Source organism: Vipera ursinii (genome assembly GCF_947247035.1).
Source record: "Vipera ursinii genome assembly, chromosome: 1".
Classification (NCBI taxonomy): domain Eukaryota; kingdom Metazoa; phylum Chordata; class Lepidosauria; order Squamata; family Viperidae; genus Vipera; species Vipera ursinii.
In genome coordinates this window covers 42,324,833-42,345,062 of record NC_139512.1, presented here as the reverse complement: position 1 = coordinate 42,345,062, position 20,230 = coordinate 42,324,833, and the positions used below count along the sequence as shown (strand labels likewise).

At 35.4% G+C, this 20,230-nt stretch overlaps 1 protein-coding gene across 6 annotated transcripts in view; it reads right to left on the bottom strand.

The window, feature by feature from the left end:
• The window catches only part of TTC7B (tetratricopeptide repeat domain 7B), a 137,127-nt gene extending 124,366 nt beyond the window's left edge, over positions 1–12,761 (bottom strand). For 5 of the 6 annotated variants that reach the window (XR_014490910.1, XM_083350211.1, XM_083350207.1 and 2 more), the window contains exon 1: positions 12,154–12,761. Coding sequence is in view for 4 of the 6 variants with exons in the window: in XM_083350211.1 (XP_083206337.1) it covers positions 12,154–12,274 (121 nt within the window). In the remaining 2 variants the exon portion in view is untranslated. The remainder of the gene's footprint in view (positions 1–12,153) is intronic. The other variant, XM_083350210.1, reaches the window with a different exon arrangement.
• Between the last annotated feature and the right edge of the window lie 7,469 nt (positions 12,762–20,230).

The following is a 20,230-nucleotide window of genomic DNA, read 5'->3' as shown; positions in this document are numbered from 1 at the left end:
ATTTGATTCTTAAATCTGGTAGTAACAGAATAACAGAATTGGAACGGACCTTGGAGGTCTTCTAGTCCAACCCCCTGCTCCCTCACTCTTATTTTTATTGTGCCCATTACTGCAGTTTGCAATCTTATAGTAAAAATTTTTAATCTCTCTATTGTGAATATACAGTATATGAGTATGGATGTGTATGGATGAGTGAAATAATTAATAGTATTAGCAGCCTTAGTAAGCATAACATAAGCAGTAAATAGGGGGAGAGATTGCTTTAATGATAAAAATGCTTCGTACATTATTTAATGTGAAAGTACTTTGGTTCATCTATTCTATAGCACACAAACAAACTAAGCTATCTGTCTGTGATCACACACGGTTTGGATGCTTTGAGCGCCAATTGTCTACATATTTGCTTAATGAAAAGTGCAACAGAAGAAAGATTTATGCTTTTGCTTACTTGCCAGGAATCTGGGACAACCACATTCAAAAACCTCTTGTCTGATTTATGGGTAAACAAGACCTTAAATCCATCTCTTGTTAACGATCTGCATCATAGCCTTAAGACAGTCTTCTGTACAATTAATCAAGTGACATGTATAGTTGCTCATATGTTACTCAAATGGAAGTACAAGTAGTATTATATGAATTTCTTGGCCCTATCTTACTCATTCTCTAACACATAAAGAATAGTTATATTTTGAATAATCACTTTGTTGAAGCTAGAATTAAGATAATTTCAACCAGCAACTGTGACATTTGGCTTGAGGAGTTGGACAGCCAGCTTTGAAAGCGAGGACAGACCTAGCAATAATTCATACTGATATGTAGAACTCTTGAAACACAAGCTAAGTGCTGCAATGCAACTGACTGTAATATTAATCCAACAGCTGCTTCTCCTTTGCAAAACAATTTCAGAAAAGAACTACAGTTAATGGAGGCAGAAGCAAAAGATACTTGATCCTTTCCCAGCATGCCTATTTTTCTCTCTTAAACATTCCCTAAAATTTGTAGGCCATTGCTTTCATTTAATAGAAAACATAAAGGTTTCCCTATGCAATTCAAAAACACATTACAATACAATATAATAAATAATTAATTTAAAATGCCATGCATTTTATTCATAAAATACATTCAAAGATAATTCACTTGTATCTTGAATTCCAGGAGGGACTAAAGTTATTTGGAGGAGTTTCAAATGAAAATGGGCTATTGAAAGAAGAATTAGCATCCCAGCTTGCTCTCTTCTAAACCAAGTATTACAATATTCCAAAAGCATTCTGTAAAAGAGAAATACCTCTTAGGCTATCACTTCATGAGGTTGTATTATAAATATTTAACTTAAGCTTTACTTGAAGAGCCATTTCGTTTGAGGCAAAAAAAATATTTACTTTTATAATACCTTTAACATTTTTTGTAAACAGTGCTCATATCAAACATCACAGGTGAATCACAAAATAGTCGTTAAAAATCAATTTTACTTTACATTTCAATCTATATTCACAGAAATGCTAAAAGACTTCTAAAAAGAGAATGGAGTTCTATAATATAACATTAGTAGTACACTGGAAAAAGGTTATGAGAAATATATTTTACTTTCTTCCAATTCTTTTCAAACCCTGTCTATTCAAAACGGAGATTTGATAGGAGGTATTTTCATTAATATTATCTTTGAAAGCATTCTTTTTTTCTACCATTAGAAAGGCAGACTAAAAATGTTCTTGTTGTGATCTCTTCCACAAAGTACATTCGAAGGTAATTATTCCTGCCTTGACTTTGAAGTGACTGATCTATGACGACACGTGATTAGATATTTTGACCACATAGCACCAAGATATAATAATCAACTTTCTTTACAGTCTCTGATAGACTGGGATACTGACACCAAGCTAAAAAAAATTCAGAATAGAGTGAAAATACTATAGATATTAATGGGATTAAAATTAAGTAATTTTGACAATATTTCACTATTAATATTGATATTCAATATATTAGATGACAAATTTATTTTGAACAACTACAGTTCAAAATAATCTTTTTTTTAAAGTCAGAAATACCATTATTGAAAGAAAGGCTTTAATAGAATAGCTCGAGACTTGTAAGAGTTATTAACATTTCACTATTTATTTGTTTAAAAAGAATTTTCATTTCATCAGATACAAACATACACCAATTTGGAAAAAAGTCATTCCTACTTAACTATTTATTGAATGGTTCCTTCACAAGCCTTTCCAAATCTATTGTTTACAGCACAAGAAGTCAGTAAGTTAAGGAGGCTTCTAATAGTAGCATCACCACTTGCAAAATTCAAGAACCTGCCAACATTCAAGTTTTATCAGTTCCTAAAAAGTTCCAGTGGCAGTCACACTGACGCACTTCCTGTTTACACTTCTATAGATCTAACAATAGGGTCATATATTCAACATCTGATATTCAGGCACTGCATATTCCAAATATAAATAACAGATACTTCTACTTAAATATGTTTACTTTAATGCCATAACACAATGACAGTTTGCTTACAATAAGAAAACAAAATTAAGTGACAAGCAAAATGCATACAATGACATAGACATGGATATAAAAATACTGAAGAAGCAGTAAGGAAATGTAGTTCTGTCCTAGAGTAATTGTTACAACCAGAAAGAAGTAATTTGCACCAGTGTGCTATCGCACAGATAGGATTAAGTGATTTATCTACATAAAATTTAATTAAGGATAAACAGATTTACAGTAGTCCTTATTCGCTATTGGATGTTTTTCCAAAACTGGAAGTAAAGGCCACTTTTTGGCAAAAATGTTGTAAATTGTAGCCAACTGCCAAACACCCAAAAATGCAGTCATATGACTGGGGGAAAGAATAGTTTAGTTTAGTTTTATTTGATTTCTATACCGCCCTTCTCCCTAGGGACTCAGGGCGGTTCACAGGGCATATATAAATAACGATACAAAAGTTAAAAGGAAATTAAACCAGTGCCCAGTTAAAAAAACAACAATAATAAAGTACTAAAATCAGAATTTCAGAACTGGGTAGTAAGTACATTTGGGGGAGAGGTGGCTGTCATAACTTTGACCAGTTGCTAAATTGAGAACTATCTGTAAGAACAAATCCATGACTTTAACATGGCAATAAATCAATTGCTTGATTAGGTTTCCAATGGTGAATTATTACTGTAAATGATTATCATCCTCTTCCCTTTCCCAGCATTATAGATTTCTCCAGAGGTAGATCTTTGTGTAGTGTGCTCAAATTATGATAATTTAAGCCTGATCATGTGTCTCAAATGAGAATTGCATTAATTTATTAAAAGAAAATTTTACAAAGCTTTTAAAAATTAACAAGAAATAGAAAAAGATTCTAAAAGGGCAAAAGCAAAAGTGAAGAAAAAACAAAAATAAAAGAAAGATATCTAAAAAAGTGGCTTTCGATCTTCTTTGTAGTGGTTACAAGCATAGCAATTATGAACTTCACACTTTCATATTGCATATCATAATTAAATCCTGGAATCAGCAGTTAATTTTTATCTATTCACAGCAAAAAGGTTTCCAATCTTTTATAAAAACTAATTGTAGGTCCCTTCTTAACCATACAAGTCAATTTAGCCATTTCTGCAAACTCAGTCATCTTCACAATCCACTCCTCCATTATTGGTGCTTCTGTCGTCTGCCATCTTAATGCATATCATAACCTCACTGCAGTTACCATATATAAAACCAACTGTAAGCCTTTTCTATTTGAGTGTGTATGTCCTAATAAGAAAGGTTTTGGTTTTACTGAGTGCTATTTTTTGAAATTCTCTGCATGTATTGCAGAGAATACACAAGAGTACTAATACACAATATGTATTAGTATCCAGTATCTTTTCGCTTTTTCATGTCCAATATGAATGATAAAATACCCTTCATGTTTTTCATGTTTCCAATAGTGATTAGAAGTACTTTTATACATTTTAGACAATTTATCTGGTGTCATATGCTTTTTTAAAAAAAAATAATTTTAACACTAGCTTGATTAATTTAATGATCCTTTTATTTGTTTTTAAGGATATCAATGGTATTCTCATGAGCCTTCTCCAACACTAGAATTAAAAAGCCTCCATTTTCTTTCTAGTGTGCTTCTTCAAAATTCATATTTTGCTTTAACCGTTTCACATGGGAAAACACTGCCTGTAGAATTCTGATCTTTGTCACATCTATCTTTTCCAAGGCCTTCACTACTACTCTACTAAGTGCTAAATTACAGCAATGTCTTGATTTCTGGGTTTCTTTACTGCTAATATAGATAGACCTCGACTTATGACCAATCCCTTACTGGCCATTCAAAGTTATAAGCCAGATTTCCAACATCTACCCTCCCACGGTCACAGGACTGCATTCTGGGCACTCAGCAATCGGCCCACATTTATGAACATTTGCAATGGTTACGATTTACAATGGTTTTGCCAGAAACCAGCATTTACTCTTGGTTTCTGGCAAAAACTGCCCTATAGCAAACAATGAGTTTGCTTAACGACCCTGACATTAGTTTAACAATCTTGGCATTCACTTTACAACCTCTGTGTTCACTTAATGACTGCCATAAAAATGGTCATAAAAATGTGATGACCTGCTTTTCTATAATCAATGAAGCATATCTAACTTCTTTCTGTTATTCTTTGGCTTTCTCAATTATCTAGCAGGCATGATAATAATGTGTTCAGGCTTTTCTAAAGTCAGCTTCAAAGGATCTCCATTTCCATGTAGGGTTGTAATCTGTTGGATAATCCTAAGTGTTCTTTTTCTGGAGTGTGAAAGGATATTATATGTGTCTGCACACTCTGTTAAGTCTCCTTTCTTTGGTATTAGTGAGTAGATTGAACTCTTCCAATCTGTTGGCTATTGTATTTTTTTCCAGATTTACTGGCATAGCTTGGTATGAAGCTTGACTGATTCTTCTTCTGTTGCTTGTCATATTCCTGTGGATCAGGCATGTCAAACTCCCAATGTCTTGTGACATCGCGCGACATATCGCGACTTTTTCCCCATTGCTGGCAATGGGGTGGGCATGGTTTCGGCGTGATGCATCCGACCCACAGGCTGGCAGTTTGACATGCCTGCTGTAGATATTCCATAAATTCCTATAGCCTTCTGACTTGCTAATGACCAGAGTGGTGATCTAACCTCATCTTCTAATGCTAGAGATTCCTGTAAGTAGATAATTTGGATTTTGACATGTATACTGTACTGAAATTCTGCAAATTTCATCTTTGTTTGAATTTCTTTGCCTCATTATTTACTCTCTGGCATCCTTTAGCTTTTCCGCTTCTTTCTCAAGAGCAATTGTATATTTCTCTACAGTTAGTTTTCATCTGTATGTTAGAAGGATAATGATGCTATTTAACTGAAGCATAACCTATTACCTTAATACCACTAATTATTATCTTAATACTTCTAATTACTAAAGAATGAACATATGCCATTAAAGTAGAGGTTTATATAATCAGTATCTCTTTGGACCTGATTTACATTAATTTGATATTACACAAATGTTTTTTTAAGACTTCTTCCCTCCATCACTTAGCAATGAATTCCTTTGCCGACTTCAGAAATGTACATGTATATTGATTTGAGAAATAGTGTAATACTACATTATATAATAATCAAGTTATGAAATCCCAAGGGTGTTTTTTAAAGAGGCAGAATTTTCAGAGCTGAAGAAGCTTCTTGAATGAGAAGCGAAATGTCTTCAAAGAAAAACAAGAAAGTCCAGTTGCATCTTGAAAAAGCACCTTTGGGACAACCATGACCTGGATAACTGAGAATCTCCATAGACAAATTATGCAAAGTTTTCCAGAGTGAAAAAGCTACTATTTATAATCAATTCTACTCATACAGCTATATAATTAAGAACAAAAATGAACAATTTTATCTTCTGAGTGAAATTCGTCCAATTCGTCATATAAATCAGTGTTTCTCAAACACAGCAAATTTTAGATATGTCAAACTACATTGGGAGGGCATACATGCCAGTTATAACAAACTAAGGATATTGCATAATGTTAGTTTCATAAATAAAACTATACACACACACACACCTGTTTGCCTTAAGATTCATTCTAATCTACCACAATCGTAGTTTCTAATATACTACAATATACTACAATCTACAGGGAGTGCAGAATTATTAGGCAAATGAGTATTTTGACCACATCATCCTCTTTATGCATGTTGTCTTACTCCAAGCTGTATAGGCTCGAAAGCCTACTACCAATTAAGCATATTAGGTGATGTGCATCTCTGTAATGAGAAGGGGTGTGGTCTAATGACATCAACACCCTGTATCAGGTGTGCATAATTATTAGGCAACTTCCTTTCCTTTGGCAAAATGGGTCAAAAGAAGGACTTGACAGGCTCAGAAAAGTCAAAAATAGTGAGATATCTTGCAGAGGGATGCAGCACTCTTAAAATTGCAAAGCTTCTGAAGCGTGATCATCGAACAATCAAGCGTTTCATTCAAAATAGTCAACAGGGTCGCAAGAAGCGTGTGGAGAAACCAAGGCGCAAAATAACTGCCCATGAACTGAGAAAAGTCAAGCGTGCAGCTGCCAAGATGCCACTTGCCACCAGTTTGGCCATATTTCAGAGCTGCAACATCACTGGAGTGCCCAAAAGCACAAGGTGTGCAATACTCAGAGACATGACCAAGGTAAGAAAGGCTGAAAGACGACCACCACTGAACAAGACACACAAGCTGAAACGTCAAGACTGGGCCAAGAAATATCTCAAGACTGATTTTTCTAAGGTTTTATGGACTGATGAAATGAGAGTGAGTCTTGATGGGCCAGATGGATGGGCCCGTGGCTGGATTGGTAAAGGGCAGAGAGCTCCAGTCCGACTCAGACGCCAGCAAGGTGGAGGTGGAGTACTGGTTTGGGCTGGTATCATCAAAGATGAGCTTGTGGGGCCTTTTCGGGTTGAGGATGGAATCAAGCTCAACTCCCAGTCCTACTGCCAGTTTCTGGAAGACACCTTCTTCAAGCAGTGGTACAGGAAGAAGTCTGCATCCTTCAAGAAAAACATGATTTTCATGCAGGACAATGCTCCATCACACACGTCCAAGTACTCCACAGCGTGGCTGGCAAGAAAGGGTATAAAAGAAGGAAATCTAATGACATGGCCTCCTTGTTCACCTTATCTGAACCCCATTGAGAACCTGTGGTCCATCATCAAATGTGAGATTTACAAGGAGGGAAAACAGTACACCTCTCTGAACAGTGTCTGGGAGGCTGTGGTTGCTGCTGCACGCAATGTTGATGGTGAACAGATCAAAACACTGACAGAATCCATGGATGGCAGGCTTTTGAGTGTCCTTGCAAAGAATGGTGGCTATATTGGTCACTGATTTGTTTTTGTTATGTTTTTGAATGTCAGAAATGTATATTTGTGAATGTTGAGATGTTATATTGGTTTCACTGGTAAAAATAAATAATTGAAATGGGTATATATTTGTTTTTTGTTAAGTTGCCTAATAATTATGCACAGTAATAGTCACCTGCACACACAGATATCCCCCTAAAATAGCTATAACTAAAAACAAACTAAAAACTACTTCCAAAAATATTCAGCTTTGATATTAATGAGTTTTTTGGGTTCATTGAGAACATGGTTGTTGTTCAATAATAAAATTAATCCTCAAAAATACAACTTGCCTAATAATTCTGCACTCCCTGTATAATTAAATGCATCTCCTATTACTTCAAAATAGAAATAAGAAAGTTTAAATAAAACTAGGCTGGAGGAATAGCCAAAGGGCAGTGTTGAATACCTCAGAGTGTTCTGCTATAGGATAAGTGTAAAGATACCGTGGTAGTCAAGTCTGACTCTAGAGCATGATGCTCATTTCCATTTATTGGCCAAGGGAGCCAGCGTTTTCTAAAAACAATTTCCGTGGTCATGTGGCCAGCATGAAACGCTGTTACCTTCCCACTGAAGTGGTACCTGTTAACTTACTTGCATCTGCATGCTTTCGAACTGCTGGGAGGGCAGAAGCTGGGTCAAGTAATGGGAGCTCACCCCATTGCCCAGAGCTCAGCTCAGGGTCTTTAAACACAGAGCCATCAAAACACAAGCCCCTCCAAAATGAAACTACTAGGAGATATTTCACATCTTCTTCAACTTCTTCATAAATACAAAGACATAAAAGTCTTCATAAAAATGGGAAACGATTTGCAAATCCAGCTGTACATTATAATCCATAATAATGTGTTGTTGTTGTTAGTTGCGAATTCGTGTCCGACCCATCGCGACCCTATGGATAATGTTCCTCCAGGCTTTCCTGTCCTCTACCATCTTCTGGAGTCCATTTAAGCTCACGCCTACTGCTTCAGTGACTCCATCCAGCCACCTCATTCTCTGTCGTCCCCTTCTTCTCTTGCCCTCAATCTTTCCCAGCATCAGGCTCTTCTCCAGTGAGTCCTTCCTTCTCATTAGGTGGCCAAAGTATTTGAGTTTTAGCTTCAGGACCTGGCCTTCTAAAGAGCAGTCAGGGTTGATCTCCTCTAGGACTGACCGGTTTGATCGCCTTGCAGTCCAAGGGACTCATAGGAGTCTTCTCCAGCACCATAGTTCTTTGGCGCTCAGCCTTTTTTATGGTCCAACTTTCACTGCCATACATTGCAACTGGGAAGACCATAGCCTTGACTATGCGCACTTTTGTTGACAGGGTGATGTCTCTGCTTTTTAGTGTGTTATCTAGATTTGCCATGGCTTTCCTCCCCAGGAGCAAGCATCTTTTAATTTCTTGGCAACTCCATAAAAATTTGGGAAGTGCAAAGCCTTCAAAGGAAGAATTTTTACAACTCATGGAAATTCCTCTTTACAAATCATACATCATTAAAGCAACAGTGTGGTTAGCGAGGATTACAAGATAATTTTAGAAGCTGATATTGGCTGTCTCTGTATATTTTGTGAAATGGTTATGTACAACTCTAAAACTTTTTTACTCTAGAAGTTGATTGCCAGCTGCTGAGTTGGGTGCTGTGCTTGCTTGCATAGGCACACAACTAAGCATGAAAACATTTGTATATACATATCCCCACACATACAACTGCTCACAAACATGCATATAGAAACATGCACTCAATTTCAAAACCGTGAGGAGGGAAATTAAAATTAAACCTCACTTTCTCATCAGTATTTTTTCCTATGCCACTATCAGTCTGCATGTATTATTGAACTCTATCATCTCCTCTCACTGTCATAATACTTGCATACTTATTTCTCTTAAATTTGCTTAGGCTACATTCCTAAAGTTAACTGGGAGGGAATAAGATTAATAATTTTGTTCTATCTTTAAAAAGACATGGATAGCCCTCATCTCCAGATGCTACTGAACTATAATTTCCTATATCTACCATACACTCATCTTCTGGCAACTTATTTGATCAACCAAATGCCCAGCTTTACTGTCCTGTGGTTCAGTTCACAGAAAGACATACCAAGTGGCTTAGCAGCTTAGCTCAATGTCCACAAAACTTGATAGAAGCACAATTCTGCTTTCATTCTCTGAAAGTCCAAAATTGCTTGATAGTTAGATGGGTGGCATATAACTTTAATAAATAAATAAAATGTCATAGTAAACATTCTTCAACAATGTTGTCATTGTTATCTGTTTGGTTTTTACTTGATGTATGCCACCAAGAGCTTCGATTACATGAATTGGGGAGCTCTATACATCTTTTAAATAAATTTTAAGCAGGAAGTGAACTTTGTCTTTTTCTTGCTAAGAGAAGAGAATTACAACACAGTAGTGACTAAGACAATTATCCTTACTTCTGACAGCATAATCTGATTTTTTAAATTAAAAATACATAGATTTTTATAGCTTGGAATATGTGCATTATCCTAAATCTTAAGTGTTTGTATTCTTGTAATGTAATACCTTCTCAAATATAAATATTTCTACATATTTTGAAAATAAGTTCTCAGATTTTTTTAAAAAAAGAAAATAAAATTGATTATAGGTCCAAATTAACAGAAATCTTTTCACTCAGACTCATGTTTCTATAGTATGAAAATTAGTAAAGGCAAAGCATGAAAATATCCTTTCACAATAGACTTTAATCAATCCATTATTTGAATAAAATTACTCATGCTGGTCCTACCTTTTCCCTATCCCCTTCCCTCTGTTTTGTTATTTAGACAAGCAGTGCTCCTATAAACGTTTAAAATAAATCTTCCATCTGGAAATGCCATACAATGCAAATTTACCCCAAAATTCAGCTTATATCATTAACCTGATCTGCAAAAATAGATATTGTATCTATTAAGTATATGTCTTCAGTATGCTCATAAATCTGCAATTTCTAAATTACAGATACTGGAAGGACTAATAAATTCACATGGTGGAATAGTTAACACTTTAACATTAGGTATAGTATTAAGGGAGATGGGCAGTTAAGAAATATGAAATATAAATAAATAAAAAATAAACAGACTTCCAGTTACACAATGATGCAGGGGACACTTTTTCCTATTGTTTTGTTACAGCCAGAGTTCTAGCATCAAACATAAAGGATAACCACAACTTCTATCTCATATTAAGTCCAACAAGCATGCATTCTTTTCACCCTCATCCCAAACCTTGGAGAGTGATTTCCATTTGATCTCACAAATCAGAGATCAGAATACTCCTGCCAGATATTGATTACAGCTTAACTTAGAAAAGATACATTAAACATTTGGGTTTTTCTTGGCATTTGATTGTGTAATGTCAGAGTATGCAAGTAAATATTACAGTTAGTGAGGGTAGGAAACATTAAGAGAAATTAAAATAAGCCCTTCAAAAATGTGCTCTTTACACAATGTTTTTATTCTTCAGTGAGAGTTAAGCCCTAATGTGACAAGAGTTCCTACAATCTGATTAAGTTTTTAAAGCTATAGACACAAAAGCCATTTCAGCAACATGTTTTGAAGGAAAAAAACTGCACCAAAAGAGGAAAACTGCACCACCCCTTCCTTTAACTTGCTATGCAATTCGAAGTTGACAATTACAGCTTACCATTGAATTCCTATGCCGTTTTTTAAAAAAAATAATGCCAAGAATAATTTAATGCCCAGAATAAGTTTTGGACATATACAAGACATTCAAAGGTCAACAATGGGCACGTGTAGACTGCTGCATAATAATTCATTTGGTACATAAGGTTCTAGGGTTAGCTCCTCTCCAGCCTCCAGGAAAGGCGTTAAAACAGAGGGAGCTTTTAGCACGTCTTCTAACATTACCTTATTGGGTAGCCAAGCTTTAGGATTAGTGTTTTTAATCAGCAGAAACAGCATTACGCCTTTGCCCTGCAAAGGTCCCTAGCCTGATGTCCTCCAGATGTAATGGACTACTATGGAGCCTTGGTGGAGCAGTGGGCTAATGCCTCCTTAAGTAACACCAGCTGCCTGCAATTAGTGCAGGTTCGCATCCCACCAGGCTCAAGGTTGACTCAGCCTTCCATCCTTCCGAGGTAGGTAAAATGAGGACCCAGATTGTTGGGGGCAATTAAGCTGACTTTGTAATAATGCCGCTTGGGTTGTGTGTGAAAGCCCTAACAAGCAGGCAAATACAGAGAATGAAGGCTACTGCTAAGCTTGTAAGCCGGCCCTGAGTCTTCGGAGAAGGGCGGGATACAAATGGAATTAAATAAAATTTAAAAACTCCCAGCATTCCCTGCCAAGCATGACCAAGAGGAGCATCAGGTTGCCTCAACATTAGATCCACGGGTTGTGCGTCTGTTCCAAGGCAGACGAGCAGCGAGCCTCCGCACGTGCCCAGAGGGCTCACCTTGTTTAGCTTTGTCGCGCGTGTAAACACCGGGCGCGGCTAATTATAAGGCCAGCTCATCCCCTACTCCAGGGGTAGGCAACCTCGGCTCTTTTATGACTCATGGACTTCAACTCCCAGAATTCCTGAGCCAGCCAAGCTGGCTCAGGAATTCTGGGAGTTGAAGTCCATGAGTCATAAAAGAGCCGAGGTTGCCTACCCCTGCCCTACTCTCACGAGCGCGCTTAAAAGCAGCCGCTTCATCCCGCCCCCGCTGCACCTGCAGCGGCGGCGGCTGTCGGCGTTAAGGTTGACGAACCGGCTTCCTCTTTACTTTCCCCCCCCCCCCACGTCCCTTCCCACCCAGCGGCCCGCACCGTTAGCTATGAGCTTGGCTGAAAGCTGCTTGACGAGTTCAGGGATCCTTTCCCACTGGCACTCCGAGCGGCACCTCTCGATCTCCGTCTCCAGCCGCGAGCCCCCTTTCTTGGTCGCCATGGCGGGAGCAGGCCCAGCGGGCACCCCGCAAAAGCGGGGGACCGGCGAAAGGAGGGGGCGCGGCAGCTGCGGCACCGTAGCAGCCGGGCGCCTTTTAGGTGGCGGAACGAGCCGGGCTGCGGCCCCGGAACGGGAACCGGAGTGGCGCCGAACGCGCTTCGCTGCAGCGCCACCTACCGCCGGCCAGAAGGATTGAGACGGGAGGGGGAGGGAGTCGGCGGAGCAAAAGAGGAAGTGCGGCACCCGGCATTGTTTGGCGGGAAAGGAGAAAAAGGTTCGGGCTACTCCGCAGTCGTTCAGCTCTTCTTCTGGAGTTGCGTCCCCGGCATATTCTTGGGGAAAGGTGGATTAAATAAATAAATAAATAAATAAATAAATAAATAAATAAATAAATAAATCTTTATTGTCAAAGTACAACATGTGTACATTGAGATTAACTGAGCCTCCCCCGTGCTCTCTCCCCCCCAATACACAGTGACAACAAAACCTCCATTCCTACCACACCATGTGAACCACACACACCGGTCTCCCAAGTCAATTCTGCATAAGATTATGTCCCATTTAAAAGCCTAACAGCCCACGGATAAAAGCTATTTTTCAGCCTGTTGGTACGGCTGGCTATATTCCTGTATCTCCTGCCGGATGGTAGTAGGTTCCGCATAGAAACTATTCACACGACTATAATGCCAAACTTAAAGGTTTCTTCCCAGAGTGGAAAAAAACAACTGATTGCTATTCTTACAGGGAAGCAGCGAGCCTCCGCACGTGCCCAGAGGGCTCACCTGTTTAGCTTTGTCGTGCGTGCAAACACCGGGCGCGGCTAATTATAAGGCCAGCTCATCCCCTACTCCAGAGAATATCCAAAGAAATTTAGGGGGATTCCCACTGAATACAGGTAGTCCTCAACTTACGACATTTGAGCCCAAAATGTATGTTGCTGTGAGCAATTTGTTGAGTGAGTTTTGTCCCATTTTATGACTTTTCTTGGCACATTTGTTAAGTGAATCACTGCAGTTGTTAAATTAGTAACACAGTTGTTAAGTGAATCTGGTTTCCCCATTGACTTTGCTTGTCAGAAAGTTGCAAAGGGGGATCACATGACCCTGGGACACTGCAACCGTCATAAATGTGAGTCAGTTGTCAAGATCCAAATGTAAATCATGTGACTACCTGTATTACACACTATTAACACTATTACTAAACAGATTATACATTTAAAATTGGTTTTAATTGCAGTGTGGTAATGTTTTTAAAAAATTACTTATCCAGTCCTTACAATATAGCGCAAATATGTATTAGATATTTCATGTTTTTGTACATTATTTTTGGGGGTAGTCTTCAAAATGTTAAAATAACTTTTTAATATACAAATATTAGAGGAATTATTGGGTGTAAAAGGTACATACAGTATTTTGACACTGAAGTACAGCTCAGGGCCAGCTCTAGCATTAGGCAATGCACGGTAATCTTCCCAAGGACGGACTCTATTCTAGTCGTTCTAGCACTTGGGTAATAGAACTATATCATACAGATAATAAGAGACTATAGAAGGGAGTACCTGTAGCTCAAGGTTGAACTGTAGATTCCTTGGTGCTTTCTGAGCTTTTTCAGATGGTTCATTACCCAACTACGTAACATCAATGCAAAGAAATGTACAGTTTGCTCTGTTTACACACAGTAGCTTGCTCTGCCAATGTTCATGAGGGTATGGTTTTCTCCCTGGTAGTGCCTTGATTAGTATTTTTTTTTGATCAAGGATCAATGTAGTTCCTTGATCAAGGAACTACCAAAGAGAAAACCATAGTGATGAGATCAGAGGCTTGTACAAATTAACCTTTATGGGTTTGCAACTTTTCCAACAGCCTAGACTTCTGGGTTGGGAAGGGGATGATTGTTTATGGCACCTTTGTGTGATCACACGCCTTGCTCTGGTGGTGTCTCTGGGCAAGTAGTCTTTTCTCCTTTCTGCTTATTTTTCTCTGCAGCTTCCCTTCCCTGCCAAAGAGAAGATGTGATGAATGCATCCCTTTCTGGGTGGCATATCAGTATTTCTTTTGCACTAAGCCACTGCTAGTTTTCATCCCAATTAATAACAACAGTGTTCCTTAAAAATGTAACAAACACTAATACTCCTATGGTGTGCATTGCAAGACCAATACCCATCAATAATTCAGTAAATTAAATTTGTAACATTTTATACATAGTCAAGTTTATTGTTTTGAAAGTAAAACAAATATATTTGAACATACATACATACATAGTCTACTGCTTTTTGCATAAAATCCACACACAAAAAACCATTTCAGCAAATTTACTGAAGGTAAAAATATTTTTGACAATTACAAATTCCAACTTGATTTCTTTCTAAAGTTGATGCAACCCATTAAAGACTTGCCAAATTGTAAACATATTAAAACACATGTAAAATGCATGCATATTTATCATTTTATATAGCTATGTCTAATATTGACAACTCCAGTAAATATAAAATTTGTTAATTGAGGAACTGATGAGCAGTAATGTTAATTATGACAATAAGCATCCAATAAAGTTTGTGTTTATGGATATTATGAATAGATGCTGATAACACATAAAGTCAGCCACAACTAAAAAGAGAAACTTCATGGATTTTTCTTTCATCAAAATAAATCTTTAAGAGCCCCTGTTCCAATCTGCATAAGTTAAGACTAGTTCTAGCCCAGCTAGAATGAGGTTATCCCAATAGTTTAAGTGATTATTAATTTTTTGGTATATAAACCATATAAATATTACACTTCAGGCAGAAATATTAATAAATGTATTTATTTATATATATATCTCGGAATCTCGGAAGGGTATGGCTGACTGATGAAAACTAATAAGTTTGAAATGCATATCAGTCTCCCTTAATTCTTTGTTAGCAATTTAAAATTTACACAAATATGAGCTGTCACTGGTGTGACTACTGCCTGTCGATGGCCTTCAGGATAGGCTGACACAGGAGATAAAGATTTGTCCCATGTTTGGTCATTCGGGTTTTTTCCCACGTAGAATTGGAGGTATCAGGGCAACGTTTCGACGAAATCTCATCCGTCGAAAAGGTTGCCCTGATACCTCCAATTCTACGTGGGGAAAAACCCGAATAACCAAGGATCTACATACAAACACCCGCGAAAACCTCAGAAAACACACATACACATACACACACACACACACATACACATATGTATGTGTATAAAGATTTGCAGAAACCACTATATATTCAATAAGAACCCAATAAATGAATAAAATTAAACCTGTAATAAGATGTAAGAGTTAAAAGTTTTTGCACTTTAAAAAAAGATTATTTTATCTTATTTTCTGCTATCTGGAACCTCACAAACAAAGTAATAAATTAAAAAGAAATATTAACAGACAGACATTTCTGAATCAGGCTCATTTGATAATAGATTGATCACCTGAGTAGAAACTTCATTCAAATATTTCTCATCAAGTCAGCCTGTTATGGAAGAAACTGCTGTCTCTGAGTGAAAAATGGAAAAAATATACTGGTTCCTATTTTGGAATTCATATAATATCCTCATGTTAGAGTTGGCACCTACAATCTACTGGTTCTTTTTAAGTAAAACAATGGATAAACATGACTTTTTAATTTAAATATCCACTCATATTTATCTCAAAACCCTAGACAATATTTGGGGAATTTTAGTTATAATAGTTATAACAATTTAATTAATTGATTCCAAAACTTTTATACTGCTAGTAAAACACTCCCACTGACTGATTTGCTCTTCCTCTTATTTAACCTTTTAAATTTTTATTTCATATTTTAATAAACTGCCTATCTTGGAGTACTTCCTTTTCATTCTTGTTCTTTTGTTTGACTAAATACATAACCCCTGTATCTATCACCAAACCAATCACAATATAAAACACTTATTTTTAATTGATGCATAATCTATGCAAGTGAACCAGGGCTCAGAGATTTGGAAACACTTTATACATACACCCTAAATTGGCAACCTAATTTTCTGAATAAAATAAAATAAATCAATTAACAAGAAAAACTAAATTAAGAGTTAAACAATCTTTCAAGTTTAACAAGAAATTGTTTCAAGGAACTACCGGTAGTTATCCTAAAAACCCTCAAATCTTGGTGGGAGTAACCAGCCAACACAGTCACAGAAGGTAAGTATAATTATCTATACACTGAAAAGTCACCCTGTATGTACAACTATTTTCCTAGGTAATGATTATATGAGTTAAATTCCATCTCAGGTGAACAGCTTCAGTTTATGCACTGTGTCTTTTTCCCTTCCCTTCCTGCAGCCTCTGAATGCCACTTCAGAACTACTGTCGAAAGTCCTCTACTTTTTTGCAGCAGACTTGGTAATGGGATATTTTTTCTGCTAGTTGTGCCTATTCCAGAAATGGATGGACACTGTTAGATAAAGTTTATGAAGGATGAGATAAAACAGACAATCCAGAAGTATTGTTTACACATACTTAATTACTAGGGCAGTACAAACTATTCAGATGGATGCTTCTACAGCAGTGGCAACAGAAGTGATTTCTATGCATACATAAAGATTATTTCATAAAATCCTTAAAGTGTCTTCCAAGCCTTTAAAAGAACATAGGTATGCACTGTCACTAAAGATGTTTTAGGAATGGATTATATAAATGTCACAAGCATCTAATAGAAACTTGTAAATCAGTGCCAATGTGGCACCTTAAGACAATTATTCTACTTTAATTGCTAACTTTTAATTATTGGATGTACATTCATCTACCATGCAAAACCAAAGAAAATAGCAGATAAATGTTGCAACAGAAGTATCTGTCTTTCACAGCAATATTATTTTCCTGCTCTCCAAGTGTATAAAATGAGCAATCACACTGTAATGATCTGAGAACTCTAAAGAAAGATGTGATGCTTTCTTTATTTGAAGTAATTTGTTTAAACAAATACTTTTCGATGTATAAACGTTTTTTTAAAAAAATACAGCCTTATTCGGAATTCTATTAATTTTAAATCAATTTCTTCCACTATGCTATATTAGTCTATAGTTTTATTATATAAGAGATTTTCTTTAACAAAAGAAAATTAAAATAGATCTGAATAGATCTGAATTAAATAAATCTTAAAATTAAAATGTGAATAATTAATGCAAGATTTCTGACCTTATCCAAGCCTTTAAAAGAACATAGGTATGCACTGTCACTAAAGATGTTTTAGGAATGGATTATATAAATGTCACAAGCATCTAATAGAAACTTGTAAATCAGTGCCAATGTGGCATCTTAAGACAATTATTCTACTTTAATTGCTAACTTTTAATTATTGGATGTACATTCATCTACCATGCAAAACCAAAGAAAATAGCAGATAAATGTTGCAACAGAAGTATCTGTCTTTCACAGCAATATTATTTTCCTGCTCTCCAAGTGTATAAAATGAGCAATCACACTGTAATGATCTGAGAACTCTAAAGAAAGATGTGATGCTTTCTTTATTTGAAGTAATTTGTTTAAACAAATACTTTTCGATGTATAAACGTTTTTTAAAAAAAATACAGCCTTATTCGGAATTCTATTAATTTTAAATCAATTTCTTCCACTATGCTATATTAGTCTATAGTTTTATTATATAAGAGATTTTCTTTAACAAAAGAAAATTAAAATAGATCTGAATTAAATAAATCTTAAAATTAAAATGTGAATAATTAATGCAAGATTTCTGACCTTATCGAATTATGCACCACCTTTCTCTATTACTAATATTACAAAGCACACCTTATTTGCTAGTCCACCATCATAATAAACTTGAAATTCTACCAATCTTGCAGGTATATTATCCTGTGTTTATTTACAACAATTAATGCCTATTTGCCTGATGCCAAATTTTAAAGTCAGAGAATAATATTTTTATGGGTAATAAATTATTACCTGAGTTATCAATAGCATAATGTAGCAAACTTTTAGGAAAAGGGTATAATAAATATTTCTCTGCTAGACTCGCTTAAGATTTATCTTTTTTAACAGAGAAAAAATAAAAATCACGAATTTATCATTTCAGTCAGCGTAAGCTGTTTAATCCCCAACAATGATATAAAACATAGAGGCTTTATCCAGCATCTCCTAATGTCTTACCTTTCCACTAGCAGGATAAAACATATAAAAAGGCAGGAATGTTGTTTAACTCTTGATAATTTTATTAATAGCAAGAAGTATTTTGGTTTATATATGTGGATCTGATTGTAAAAAATATATCATAAAAGAACTTTGAAAACATAGTTACACATGTACCATATAATTTCTAATTGTTATTGCTGTATCTATTCCTCTAGATAATTATACATACTGATATATTAAAGTATACTGTAAATAATTAAGTTTTAAATATAGTACAAACTTATGAATAAATATAAGATCAATAATAATAATATCCAATTTACACTCACTTATGCTTCTATTCATGAAAATCCCCTCCCTAATAGTATAAAGTTATAGTTTATCAAGCTTTCACAATAGCTGCCTGTGGAAGAAACAATGGAAATATATACAAAATCCTTTTCCTGAGAAATATAAAACAGTGCTTTTGTGATTTTCATGACATCATACCAAATTTTTAAATTTTGATATTTTAAAAAATCCCTTTTTTAATTTCTCAAAGGTATTAGATATTAAAAATAAGTTGTCTATACTACATATACATTTAGTTGTATCAGAATTAAAATACTAAAAGATTGATATTTTATTTAAAAAGATGTTTTAATCCATCTTCATTTTGAAATGGAAAGTGACACACCATAGCAAAATATTTATGTAATTTACTGAACACATCATTTCCATCTCTTCAAGGTGTTTATCTGTATTATCAGAGAAAAATGTTTTAAATGAAATATATATATATATATATATATATATATATATATATATATATATATATATATATATATATATATATATATAAAGTAAATCTAATTTACACCATTAGTAATGTAGTATTGATGCAAACAAATTAAGATCTTTCTGCTCTCAGCATATATAAAGATCAGAATAATCTAAACAGTTCAGTTTTCAATATTGTGCTGCAAAGTTTAACTTATGGGGTCCTTGGTGCTCTCAGAGCTTTGGTTGTTTTCTTGCAGACATTTGATTACCAAACTAGGTAACATAACATATATCAATGTATGCAATTAGCAACCCAATCCTATATCTATTTATTGAAATATCTCATGGAGTTCAATCATGCATACTCATGAAAAAGTGTGCAGAGAACTGAAAGCTAAATAATTCATTTCTTTAAAACTCAAAGTTGTGCTACTTCACACAAAAAACATAAGTGCTTTTAAATAGTTACCAATGCAAGATACTGTCCTGTCCAAGTCTGGATGCATAGTTTACAGAAATAACAGTGCAGAAGTTAAAATATATGATAGAAAAACTTGCTAATTCTATGTTTTACATATCTTGAAATTAAGATGGCCATAAAAACTGAGTAAATTACACAGAAAGACATATTATGTTATTTCTCTGTAATTATTCATGAAAATATTCTCAGGCTTCTCTAGGGTTTTTTTTCCAGTTTCCCTAAAGAAGTATGCAAAAGATTTATGAAAACTATAATAGATACAATTATGTAAAGAAGTTAATAGTTCTTATAGAAAAGGAGTATTTGCATAGAATTTGGATTGTTCATTCTACAATACAGCAAGGTATTTCTAAAATCCACTAAGTGAGGTCTAATAATGCCAATATAGATATAAGCTTAACTTTATACAAATTGCCTCACTAATTACCCACAGTAAGACTACTTCTATAGATTTTTTTTTGCAGAACTGCAGCATGTGAACTATGGAAGAACACATATATTTATAAATCGTGCTTCATAGTTTAAAATGTTATCATTTAAAAATGCATCAGAAAATCCATATTTATGAATCCAAAATATAACTACAGTAGAAAATTTTA